The sequence below is a fragment of the Melopsittacus undulatus genome, chromosome Z, assembly GCF_012275295.1.
Source record: "Melopsittacus undulatus isolate bMelUnd1 chromosome Z, bMelUnd1.mat.Z, whole genome shotgun sequence".
In the NCBI taxonomy this organism is placed as follows: Eukaryota; Metazoa; Chordata; class Aves; order Psittaciformes; family Psittaculidae; genus Melopsittacus; species Melopsittacus undulatus.
The window spans coordinates 13,607,199-13,621,253 of NC_047557.1; the positions used below are offsets into that span (position 1 = coordinate 13,607,199).

General features: G+C 36.2%; 1 protein-coding gene across 1 annotated transcript in view; it reads left to right on the top strand.

The window, feature by feature from the left end:
* WDR70 (WD repeat domain 70) overlaps positions 1-14,055 on the top strand; it is a 104,889-nt gene that overhangs the window by 3,559 nt on the left and 87,275 nt on the right. The window contains exon 5 of the mRNA XM_013129784.3: positions 2,057-2,252. Within this exon, the coding sequence (XP_012985238.2) occupies positions 2,057-2,252 (196 nt within the window). The remainder of the gene's footprint in view (positions 1-2,056; positions 2,253-14,055) is intronic.

Consider the following 14,055-nt stretch of genomic DNA (forward strand, 5'->3'; position numbering starts at 1 on the left):
CTGGTAGAGTAAGGCTGAAACTTACAGGAAATACCACTTGTTTTGTCCTTTCTGTCAGTACCACTCCTGGCTGCTGTCAGAAGGGTGGTGGGCTTTTGGTCTGGCTGCATTGGATGTTTGACTTCCACTCAGGACAGAGATTGCCGGTAGCTGTAGCACTTGGATGTTCTTGCCAAGCTTAAAGTTTGGTGAGAAATAGCACTGCAATTCTAGCTATTTCACATTCAGAGTGATTACACTGCCTCTCAAAATATTGAAATGGTTGATGATTTATCCTTCTTAGCAAATGCGGGAATTTGTAAGGATAGGTAATTAGAAACTAACATTTATCCTTTGTGTATTATGTATTATTCTTTGTGTCTGTAGAAAGATCTGGAAATCTGGGACTGCAGGATTAGGAAAGGCTTCATAGAATGTTGTACCCATTCTTCTCACTGGCAGCTACAACGTATATTTAGTTCCATTCCAAAATAGTTTGGCTTTTTGGGTTTGCTAGGCTGGGAATACATACTGACTGTTAAAACATAACACTTTCACATAGTTTTGTAAAATTGTTATATTTGGGGATAGCTAACTTGAAGAACTTTAAAGGTCCCAACCCATTCCTCGTGTGCTGGAAAAGCTTCCTATTGGTATAAGGATATTGATTGTCCCATTATTGCATAATAAGAGAAGCTGTTTTAGCTGAATTAGATTTTTTAGCTAATCATATCCTGATCATGGTCTTTAAATGTCTCTTAGCATGCAAAACAAAGTTTGTATGTAGGGGTATTATCTTTTCATAGGCTGGTAAATACAGTTGGAAAAATTAGACAAGCTTTGATACATGCAGACCCTTCTCATCTTTGTAATATCTGAGGACCAAATTCATGTTGGGTTTAGTTTGTTTTGATTTCTTCCTAAAATAGAATTTCAGTTGCTTGTCCAATGCAAATATTTGCTTAGTAATCTACTACCTGCTTGGTCTACAGCAGGTTTGGGGCACAGTTTGGAGCTACATTCTCTGTCACAGTTACACATATTTTCTTTATCCTTTTTTATGTTCTTGGAGTTGTGTATTTTTCTTATAGGTTTTAAATGATAACCAAAACTGTAAACAAACAAACAAAAAACAAAACAAAAAACCCAATACTTCAGTAGTCTTTTTCTGTTTCCTTTAACATACCTTTTGTGTTCAGCTCACTTAATAACTCTCATACGTGCTCCTAAAATATAAGCTCCCAAACCAATTTTTGCAATTGCAGTTTTGCTTATCTTGCTGAAGCTGAAAGGAACATCTGATTTTACCATTGTAATGGTACAGTGACACCAATGTAATGATAGGATCTGCTTACCACCTTCTGGCAGTTAGAATACGACATCGTCGATAACTACCAGCAGGGGGAGAGCATTTATTTCAAATAAACTGAATGAGGGCAGCCTAAAGAGCTCAACTTTTCAGAAATCGTCCAATGCCAAAAAACCCTGTTCACACAACTGATTTGGACAACAGTAAAATGATAATTTGAGGTGACTTTTAGAATCTAGATTTGTGAGAGTGTCAAGTATTTGGTTGAAAGTGCCTGATTCCCTGTTATTCTCTACCAGCATCATAAAGCAGGTGCCATGCTTTGTGTCTCATTCTGGTTGCGGGCCTGGGTGGTCACTGTTTGAATTTCATGAGCCAAAAGAGGTGCAGAGCACCTGCACAGGATACAACCTGAAGCAGAATCTGGAAAATGTGATGTAACAATGTTGGCTTCTGTTGGCTTCTAAGCAATATTGAAATCCATACTAGTGGCATGATACTATTGTTTTTACAATCCATCTAACTTTTTTTTTATTTTGTCCAGTTTTTTGAATTGTCTGTCACTATGGTATGTTTTTTTTTAATTTATTTTTTAAGGCTTTGTTTATGCTGAAAGATGTTGGTGTGTGTACACTCAATCAAAACTAATTTGTCTTGCTGCTAATTCAGTGTTCATGAATTCACAACTGTGCTCCACATTTTTGCTGAAAATTGTTGTGAAATTGCTGATGTTCTCAAAGTAGTAATTTCTAAAAATTCTCCATGCAGAGGGAAAGTCTGGAGTGAAAGTGAAAATAGTTCAGATGATGAAATAACTCCGCCTTTCAAGCAATCCCTGACCTCTGCTCAAGGTCCAGCGGGAGATACTGATGATGAAGATGATGACTTCATTGGGCCACCACTTCCGCCTGGGTTCAAGGATAGCGATGATGATAATGATGATGATACAGAGGAGGAAGATAATGTAAGTATGTTTTTTCTCTTTAATGTCTTAACACTTTGAGTAAATTCAAATTTTTAAGTCTGTTCTTTCCTTTATGATTGAATTTGGAGTTCAAGCATGACTTGTTTGAAATGCATTTTGTGTGTGTATGTGTTTGGGTTTTTTTTTAACCCTAATGATTATTCTATAAATAAAAATAATTACTTTCATTTAAAAATACCAGGATTTAAAAAAATGCATACATGTGAGTCTCAAGGGAAATTCATAATCAATTAGTACATATTTTGTTTTCACATTATGAAATGATTATATAAAAATATATAATTTTTATAGCTTGTTTACTAGTGCATGTGTAGATTTTTTATTTTTTTTATTGCAAGAAAGAGGAGATGGGTTTGAATTTAGAAAGAACCATACTGCCAAAACTGTGGTGAAGGCTTTTCCTTTTGGTTTTTTTTTTTTTTATTTTTTTTTAAACAAATCTAAGAATTTGCCAGATCAGTTTGGGCGAATATAGATTGCCTTTCTCTATCTGTGTTAAAAAGCAAGAAACCCCCTAAGAACCTAACTTGCGTATTGCAGTTACTTGGTTGCCAAATCTATTTAGTTGCAAGTTTAATGGTTTCATGTTCATTTTTCAAGACTTCCTGGATTGAATATTTTGTCGCAGTTGATTTTATATGGAGGGTTCCATGCAATTTTGTAGCAACAATGACAAAAGTCCTGTAAAAACAGCCTTGCAAATGCAACTGTGAACTGCTGGTAGTAGAAAAAACCTCTCATGTCCAGTTGCACAAATATGGACCTAATACTAAACCCCAAATTCCCAGTTGTTTCAAGTGTTTCTTTTAAATTCCATTTCAGTTTTGACTAGATGTTCAGTTAGTTTGTTTTTCAGAAAAGCTCTTAATAATTGCATCTTGTATAATTTAAACATAAGTTTAGAGTGCTTACTTAAGATGAGTGAAAGAAACTTCATAAGCAATAGCATAACTGATTTTCAGAGTGAGCCTTACTTGTATGATCACAGCTTTTTGTTTGTTTTTGTGTTTTCCAGGAGGTAAATGATGCTTTGGTTTTTTTGTTACTTTGATCTGCCTGATTCACTGTTGGCTATGGATTTTTTTTTTAGTTATCACACTGTACATATTAGCACTGCATCTCCTGTAATTTCATCTGTACCCCACACGTGACTTGTGTCTTAGGGAATCAACTGCGGTTAAATCCCAAACTTTCCTTGAGAATGTTGTAAGCCTTAAGTTAAGACTTAATATAAAGGTGTATCAGGCATTTGCTTAGCTGCTAGGTGTCATGGCACTGTGGAATAAGTCCATATTCCTGAAGGTGTCATAGACTTAGTAGATTTCAGTTGCTGTGAATCATGTCATATTGAAGTTACTGCTTCTTTTCTGCTTCTTCTGTGCCAGCTTCTCTGGAATGCCAAAGGAAAAATGATGTGTGGAACTAGCTGATTTTTACTTCTAAATGTCTTTATCAGTAGTCACGTTGTTTGCTGGTTGACTAGTTTAATTTCTAGGAAGATTTTGGTATTATTGTTTTTATTTATAAATGTTTGAATAATGCTGTAACTAGCTTGATAAAATGGACTTCCTGGAAACTGGAGTTAAAAGACCGCAATGTAAAGTTTCAGACAGAAAGGTAACTTGCAGACTGGTATGATTTAAGCTTGTCTGAACATAAGACAATAGTTACAAAACAGTCTAGAATAGATTTGGTTGAGAATAAGCAGAGCAGCAGAAATACGAGACTTGTGGGTTTTCAGTCTAAACAGTTAATTTATAACTGGGAAGATTTTGTGTCAGCATGGATGCCAGAGGCCTTCGGGGTCTGGAGCCTCCCCTTACTGCTGCTTATGAACTCGGTTGTTTTCTTTCCTGTAAAGGGAATCAGGAAGCAGCTGTGCTTTTCTGATTTCCTGTTGATCGATTGGTGATCATAGTATGATCCTGTGAGCCCCAAGGAAAGCAGGTGTTGCTGTTACGAGAACTCTTGTGATTCCGTTTTTTCTTGCTTGTACATCAGGCTGTGGTTGGTACGTGTGGGGGGCAGAACAGGGAGAGGAGAAACGGAAAGCTCCCTTGAATAATTCTTTTGTTTCCAGATGTGCTGTGAGACTGTCTCTCTTTTGTTATCATATTTTGCTGCTGAAGTAACTTTTTTAAAGCACAAGTGTCTGTATTTTTGACCTTAAAGGAAACATTTTCCTTGAATTCTTATGAACTTTGTATAACAGATAAAATGCATCAAAATACTGGCTTTGCCCTGGCAGTTTGCCACTGTCTCTCAAGCCTGACTTTTGATGTGTTTTTTATTATAGGAACATTCTTTTCCACCATTGCTTGTTCAGTTGTTTTTGCTTTCTTGTGAAAGACAGTAGGGATATTTGTCAAAATTGCTTACTATGAGGTTAGCATCTTTTGAGTTGGCCCAAGAATACCCAGCTCACATTGGGTATTTTACTGTGTAATCATCAGAATGAAAGAGTAGCTGGTGGTTATTATCTTTGATGGGAGTTTTTCATACCTTATTGGTGCTTTTTATAGGAAGATGAATACCAGTGTTTAATGGCTGAATGTTTTGGGTCAGCACTGCTACATTTTTACTATTGTACATTTCTGTAATTTACATTTATATGTGATATAAACTGACTATCCATTTTTGAGGTGAGGTGGAGGTACCATATGGTGGTACATACATGAATTCTAAATTGAGTAACTTTTTTCTTTGAATTTATGCAAGTTCATTTGATATACTCCAGTTTTGTGGTAGCTGTTCTAAAGCATTTTTCTGTCTTTAACTAAATTCTCTATTAGTACTTGTTCATTTAGTGTAATTTGCCTCCATTCATGCCGAAGTGGTGATTCTTAACAAGGCATAATATGGTTGTAAGTGCTTATGCAAACATTTTGCAGTGTCTGTTTTGTATTAGTGTAAGGAATACTGCTATATGAAGTATATTTTAGGGAAAACAGGTAAATCTGGTAACAATTCCCTTTGATATTTTCTTCTTATAGTGTTCTGTTCTAAGTGACAAGTTCTAAGTGAGTTGTGATAAGTGCTTTTCTATAGTGCTTTATATTCTAATGATGGAAGAACCTGGTTGGAGTTCAGTGCCAGTTTTTTACATGGTCATAAGCTGAGAGGAGGAGTGAGGAAGCAGAGTTTCTCCTGTAGCCTGAAACTTTTCAGGTTTAGTTTCTGTCCCCAAAAGCATGCCTTTCTGGAAAACTTGAGGAAAGTATTTTTGTTTCCAGGCAGAGGAATCTTAAAAGATTAAACTGTTCATTTTGCAGAGGGCAGATTCTTAATAAGGGGAATATTTCATGTGGTAAATGTAGAGGTTGGATATAGCAGAGTCTTTGCCAGCTTTTTTGCCCTGGCAATATGCACTGGGAGTGTATCTGGTGTTTGTGCAAGTAAAATAAAATCTGTCCGGATGGGGACAGGAGACAAGCCAAAGCAGTTATGTTATTAGGATTGGTGGGTGGAAAGCTTTAAATGTAGGACAGAAGCATTTTTCTATATAATGGATCACACCTATTAAAAGCATTAGTAAGGTGTGTATTCATTGGTAATTTTATCTTACATGGCTTTAGAATTTGTGCTGAAAATCTTCAGCAGAACTTGATTGAATGCTAGCATCTTGTGGCACTTTTCCTCACTTAAAGTAACAGGTGAAGAATAGAGGTGGTTGTCAGAAGAATTTGCCAGATGGATTTGCAAGGCCATATCTTCTGCCTGGAACTTAGTTACAGTCAATTCTTCTTTGGAATGGAGATCTGTTTGTCTCTGTAGTACCAAAGGAATTCATGATCATATTATAATTATGCCCCTGAAACAAGTACAGCCTTGGGCATTTCAAATTATAGTGTAGCCTTGGGCATATTTCCAAAATGATAGTGTAGCCTTATTCCAACTTTTAGAATTATTTTGAGATACTTTTAGATTTTTGCAGAGGTTTAACAGGACATACCAGTAATACTCATTTATTCAGAATGGAACAAAGCCATTTCCTGCTTATTTTCAGAGAGAATAAGTACATTGTAGTCGCTCCACTTAGAATTTGGCTATTCTACCAGGCTAAAAAATAAAGGTAGTGTAAAAATTCCTCTACATTCTATTCTTTGAGAACCTAGATTGCTTACACAGTTAAAGTGGTGGCTACCTTCCCACATGACTCTTTTGTTGGCAGTTGCAAAAAATTTCCAATTTGCTTTTATAAAGAAGCACAAGTGTAATATCGTTCCTATCAGTGTTAGAATATATGAAGTATTTCCAAATTCGGAAGGGGAGCTAACAGCAGTACTAACACTATATTTGACATTGTCAATGTCACTGGGGAGTACAATAGCAGGTTTTCTTTGTATCTGCCATGTGAATGTTATCTTCTTGAAAAAGTTGGAATCATAGAATAGTTAAGGTTGGAATGGATCTTAACATCATCTAGTTCCAACCCCCCTCCCCCTCCCCCCCCCCCCCCCCCCCCCCCCCCCGTCATGGATAGGGACACCTCACACTAAACCATGTCACCCAAAAAAAAAGTTGTTTATGGTCTACCCAGAATAATGAGAAATACAGGTATAGAGAACTCTTAACTTGAATGAAGAGTAAAATAAAGTGGATGATAACAAGTATTAGAAATATTTATAGTGGAGGATGATTAAGTAATTTAGAATGGCTATATTTGAAGGAAGAGTGTAATTGACATGCAGTTACATTTCCTTTCCAAAACAAGTCTTCACAGGATTTTCGATTAACAAAGGATTTATGTGAAACTGTTGGAACTGTGGACTGCTCTAGTGGTATCCTTGGAGAGCAATTTTGTTGACTTGTGGAATGTCTGCTGTTTGTTAAAAAGATGGCTTTGGATTTTTATGAATGTGAGACTGCCACGTGTAATGTTTTACAACTACTACAATGGCATCTCTTATTTGCAGGTGGGCACTTAGCAGGATGCAGGGAATATACATACCTGATGCTAACACTGTCCAGATCACACAGCAATCATACTGAAATTTTTACCTTTAGTCTTTTTCCTTTTTTGTGTTTTAATACCTAATACAGTTATTTTCAAATTGTTAGGACCTTGTATAGTGTTTTATATAGTTATCTTGTCTACTATTTATAAAGACTTATTCGGTGCATCAACTCAGACATAGTGGCCCATTTACAGTACAGAAGGCCCATAGGTCATCTTTCCTATAATAAGTATTAAAGCAAGAAATAAATCCTGGAAAAGCTATAGAATTTAGGAATGAAACTTATTTTTTCTGTGCATGGCCAAAACTTCTGCTGAGGAGAAAACAGTTTAAAGGATATTCAATTCAATATTCAATTCAATTGAATATTCAATTACTTAGTTTAAATTATATCTGGAGGGAAAGCAAAAACTGAAGTTCTCACTAAGAGAAGTTGTTTGTGTGGAAATGCTGGAAGGCATGGCTTGTTTTTTTAAGTATTTCCCAAGTATCCCAAATAGGTGATATTTCCCTATTACTTAATATATGGGGTGTATCTGCATATTACTTTAGGTGTCAGAAAGAGCTCAGATCATTGTAGAGATACAGTGCCCTATGGATTATGAAAATTTTTATGTTAATAGCTGTCCCTGAAGTCTCTTCCTATCATGTAGTACAGGCAAATAGGTCTTAGTACTTTTTACTTTTTAATTTAAAAAGGGAAAAAACAAAATAAAAGAGGAAATAATTCTTTGTTATATATATAGCCTTTTTCTTTTTATCCCTCCTGTTAAAAAAATTAATTGTCAACTTTTGAAGTGCATTCCTGCTGCTGTGTCCTGTGATTTGGCATTTTTACATTAGTCAAACATAGAAGGGCTTAAAGCTTCCTTGATACCTCAGTGTACGTCTGTGGTAGTTCATACCTATTTTGAAATACCAAAAATGAAAGTAGTAAGACTCCAGTTTTCTTGTAATACGCAGATATTTGCAGGTTATATTGCTGTTAGTCATTGTTTCTAAAAGACAGCTATCAAAAACAGGTGACATTTCTAGCATGTTATTTAGCCTTCATTTCTGGGGGCCTAGTTTGAAGCCTGCCTTTGTATCTACTGCAGGTTGAGTAAATGTCTTGTTTGCATATATTGCAGTTGTACTACAAAGGTGCAGGCACAAAGCAATGTAAAAATGTGGGGTTGACAGGACTGAAAAAGCCAGATTTCATTCAGAAAATGAACTATATGTACATATACGGTTGAATTGAAAAGGCAAATCATAGTGGCATAGATTTCAAGATGAATTTGCAAGTCTTCAGAAGAGGTTAACTCTCAGTCTTCATTTAAGCAGAAGGGGAAACAGTGATTACTTCTTAACCTTTTGAACCACATATGAATGGCAACAATTATGGCACCTGAAACAGCCTTTCAGAAGTTTACAGGATTCAAACTAGAATCTTTTCAATGTTTTTGGTTAATACATAATATATATCTGTATAGATCAAGAATGTGGTAGGCTTCACTGCAAATATAAATTTGAGTGAGAAGAATCATAGTTTATAGAATAATTGCTGCTTCTTTGTGAAGTCAGTATCTTCCAAGTTCCATGCATCATCAGGATTTATATAGATTTATCTGGCATTTTCTGACCATCCAGAGTCAAATCTGGATAGAACCATGCTCTTCTATGTAAAGAAGGCAAATCTACACATCAGGTTATTACCACAGTTGTGGGGGTCAGGTTCCTTTCAGTACTACCAGATTTGTAACATTTTTCAGCACAAATAGTGTATGTTTCTTGCAGAGTGAATGTCACGATGTAACTGGTCTTGTCTTACATATAAGAATAAGCACATTTCCAAGTGACATTCTTTTAGTACATTAATTGTATTACTAACTTTTCTACTGAGTAGCAAAAATGCTGGGAATGGAAATTATGGAGAAAAAAATAGCTAGCCGAACCATCTTCAGTGTCTAGGAATTGCAGATGCCTATTTTACAAGACCACTGTGACACAGAGTGCTGAAGCATTTTAAAGTCAATCCCTTCTTGTTCTACACTTTTAAATATTGGTCTTTGTGAACATTCTGGGCTTTAAAACCATCTTAAAAATAAGTTGTTTTTTACTCCGTTTTTTTGTGTGTAAAATAACTGAAATTATGGAGAAGTTGTAAACTCCTATGTGTTGTGTTTTTTTATTACTTGTGTATTTCTTGAGTATTTACTTTTCCTCAGGTTTTCCCTGAGTTTTAAAATTGTAACATATATCTCTTTCCTGCCTAAGATGTAGTAACTTCTTTTAGTGACCTGGAGTTTATTGCCTGTCATTTCAAAGAGTCCTTCAGAGTTGCTCCTTGGATATAAGGAAGAAATTCATTACTGTTAGGGCGGTGAGGTACTGGAATGAGTTGCCCAGGGAGGTTGTGAATGCTCCATCCCTGGCAGTGTTCAAGGCCAGGCTGGGTGAGGCCTTGGGTGGCATGGTTTAGTGTGAGGTGTCCCTGCCCATGGCAGGAGGGTTGGAAGTAGATGATCTTAAGGTCTTTTCCAACCCTAACTATTCCGTGATTCTATGATTGGGTGTTGCCTTATCTAACATAAACTTTGGTAAGAGCAGCTGGTTATTTTGGGGCTTCTGTTTTATTTTTCCCTCTGTTGTAATTGGTAGGGATCAGACATCTTCTGTGTCCCGTTCCTGCTTGTATTCCCATCTCTGGTGACTCCCCATCATATTTTAGTCCTTTCTGAAAAGGAATCTCTGGAAATAGGCTTTTAGCATGCCAAGTAAATATTTCTGTTTGTATTGTGATAGTGTAAACCTGTAAGGAGGTTTTTGCATTTAGAAGCTGCAATTTTAAGAGCAGATCCTTTCACTTAAATCTAAATTAATGGTATAAATAATGCTAGGCTTAGTCCAGTTGCTATCCATAGATCTACTTTTCTTCTGGCAGGCAGTTTTGTTGCGTTGAATAGACAGCGAATTTGAGTAGGCCCAATGGTATTTTTTTTGTAATTTCTCAAAGACTTGTGGTCCCAATAAGAAACTGAAATCAGTGTTTGAATGCAGAATGAGCACTAGTCAACTAATTCATTGCATTTTCAGCAAAAATACTAACTCCCCAGAATAATCTAAATCTGAATTAGATATGTTATTTATAATGCAATTTTAAATGAGCATCTGCCCAAATAACATGATAGTTAAGAAAACTAGTTCTGTCAGCTGTAGTTCAATTGTATGTAGTTTAATGCAATTTGCATTAATGTACCTCCTGGGAGTAATTTCATGCACTGTAGGAACTAAGGAACCTGCAACCCTGTCTGATACTTTTAGAGAGTAACCTTATGATGGACTCCGCAACCAAGTGTATGTGGGTGGCAGAATATGATTGCGATCATGCAAATTCTGTGGCTGATTAGGAGAAAATTTTGTCTGCCTGCATCTTGAAATACTGTGTACAATCAGATTTATGATAGCAGATTTTATAATACGTGTCATGTACAGCAGTTAAAACATAACAGTCAAGTTAGGCAAATAAGAATTGGTAATATGAGAAAACACTTAGTGGTACAGTAAGTCAGTAGGGTAGGAACAGAGTGTAAGTCCTCTGCTCTTTGGGAAGGAGGGAAGAAGAGTTAGTATTCCTCTTAAGTATTGCTCTGAAAAGTATGGAGGGAAAATGAAATTGTGGGAATGCAAGGATTCACAGCTCTCTCTGGCAGTTATGTACATATCAAGCATGCTTGCTTTCTAAGTATAGTAAAAAGTTTTTTTTTTCTGGCGCCAATCTCGGCACTGCCTGTCCACTTTTTTTTTTTTAATAGTAGTTGGTGATACAAATTTTCTTTGGCACATTCAAAACCTAATTTATGTGTAGGCAAGAAAGTAGCTTTAAGCTGTATTTTCTGTCATTGTTGCATAACCCCTAATGTAATTGGCTCACTTTCTGAACTAAATTGAAAAGAAGTTCCTGGTAACTGCTTTTGGTTCAAAGTTGTTTGTACATACTGCAGTTTTTGCAGATAAAAAAAATTAAATTGGGACTGATTGAGGTACAGAGTGTTTGAAAGATCACTGGTTTTAGGCTTTCTTTGTTAGGAAATGTGTCTTGTAGGTCAGGAGTTGACGTGAGAACCAAAACACATGCAGAATGTTTCTTTGAAATAATGTGAATAAATAATATTTAATTTATCTTCAATCTGTAACCACATTTCTCTCATTAAAGAAATTAACGTAGCTTCAGATTTCATGAGTTTTTTTTTTAAACTCATAATGGCAGCCCCTGGTAGTACACTGCCTGACTTTGTGCCAGTCTTCTTGCTGAAGAGGCATGGTGAAGAACCTCTGAGGCGCACTGACAATAATTTCTCAGCTTGGCACTTTAATATTGGGAAGGGTTTACTGTGTAAACCTTAGGCTTAACATACCATGCCTTCTTGTAATTACAGGTTCTAAAGAGGTCATCTCAGGTCTTTCATCGACTGACATTGATAGGTTAAGTTGCATGCAGTTCACTATAAAGCTTATGGGTTGAATTCCTGAAGTGGATGTTTGTAAACAAGTCTGTCTCTTGAGCAGTAATTATTATCTTGAAGCAAATATCTCAGTTTATGGAAAATTCCAGTGTCTTAGTTAGAACTCCTCCACTCCCTTTATTGTGTAGAATTTTGACAGTGCACTGTGTATCTACCCTGTGTCTGTCAGTATTTATAGACACTTCTAAGCTTTTGATACCCACAGCCAACTGCAAAATTCTATTTATATGCATTTGCTCATTCTTGATAGCTTGTCCCTCACCTATGTTCTACACTGATGAAATTGTTCAATATCATAGTGACTGAGGATTTGAGAATGCGTGAATAGCTTTCGATAGGGCTGAGTGATTTTTGTAGATGTTTGTGTCAAACTGATGATTGTATTTTAAAAGCAGGATTCTTGCTTTTTCTGTTTTCTAATTTCTGTACTAGACTGAAATTCCAAGGCAGGTGGTTCAGAGGTAGAAACAGATTATTGTCAATGTCAGGGTTTTCCCATTTTAATAAATTGCCATATATACTGGCTTCTGAAATAATTGGTTTATGAAAGGAGTTTGTCCTTTTCTGTAGAGGATCTTAGGACAGGAACCTGAAGACAAGAGGATGCCATTTTTCTCTATGCAGAGGTCTGGTTTTGCAGTCTAAGATTGTGTGTTTTCTGTGGTAGTTAAATGAAGTGAGGATCTGGAGTATCTGAATTTATGATATAGAAGGCGAGGGAAACTTAAAAAGCAAGCCTGTAAAGAAAAGTGCCTTCAAGTGATTTATACCTAGGAATCTATACTTTATCTGTAAACAGAATAATGGCATTGAAAAACTCAAGGCAATACAGCTTACATAAGCTTATCTACTGTCCTTTCAGCATGGCTTCCAAGAGGTGAAATGTAAGTTCTTAAAAGGCCTGGGGAACAGTCAAGCTTGGGACAGCAGTAGGTGTTAGGTGAGATAGCATTTGTTTCAGAATTACACTGTATCATCTCATGGATCACATGTCCAAGGTCTCCCTTGTCTGGAAAATATCCATGGCAGGGAATTTGAATGAACCTGAACAAAAATTCTTGGGACTGCATTTCACTCAGGGTATTTTATGGGTTATATATTTCTTCCCACCACTTCAACTTTTCCCATGGAAAGCCAGTATGTGTTTATAAGCTGTCTGCTACTCTGACACTCATTTTTGGCTTATTTCATACTTTGTTTCTCTTTCGATAAAATAGCAAGTTGGACCCATGTTTAAGCACTTGCTTCTTACAGGGGAAGAACTGCTAGAGGGGTTTTTTTAAGCTTGTTTATTTATGGGAATGGTAGTTAACGGAACTACTGATTCCATGCTAACTTCACCAATTAAGTCAGCAGGAGACATGAAATACCCATATCTTTTTTTCTTCAACAATTGCAATATTTTGCTTGCAATATAAACATTATACACAGGTATGTAATCAGTAGTGTGTTTTGTCAGGTTTAATTGTAATAATTTGGAATTTTTAGACTACATGCATAAACATCAGTATATTTGATACAATATGCTGGAGGGATATTGACATTGATAGTAGAGCAAGAGATACCATATGAGTGGATAGAAGGTGAATATCACAATTCTTGGGTGTGACTTTTAAAACTGATGGGTTTTAAGATTTGAAGTAAAACCAAGGTATTCACACAGGCTGTGGTTTTTAAGATAGTGCATAGTATTTGCACTGATATTTTGAAAATTATTTTCAGTGTTGTTGGGTATTGCAGCACACTGTGAGTTACTGCAATATGAGATGCATCATCTGGCCATACATGATGCACTATCTTGTTCTGATATTAGAGGAATATACCTGAGTGAAGCATGGAGTGAGATGTTTCTTCCAACTGTGGACATCCTTGTACAATATAAATGTATCTTTTTCTCTTTCCAGATGCATAGTTAGTGTTACTTAGTAATTTATTCTCTTGTCACATTACATAAAATTGTACTGCTATAAGACAGCTTAAATGTTAATGTTTTGACTGTAATTTATGGGTGGCGTGGGAGAATTAGTAATCGAAACAGTAATAGAATTGGAACCAGCTGTGGGAGCTAGATAGGAAATTGGCCTTCCTTCCTGCAGTAACTTAGATATGCTGTAATTTTCAACCCCCACCCCATGCCTTCAACCTGTGGTTGTAGATCATCTTTGCATGATTAGCTCAGTCTCATCATAGACCCATTCCTCCCTGCCCCCCTTTTTAATTCCTTAACCTGATTGATTAGGTAGACAGCTGGAATATTGGGTATTGACTGGAATGGTGTGCATAAATTACTGACTCTTTTAAGATGCTGGAGTAAAC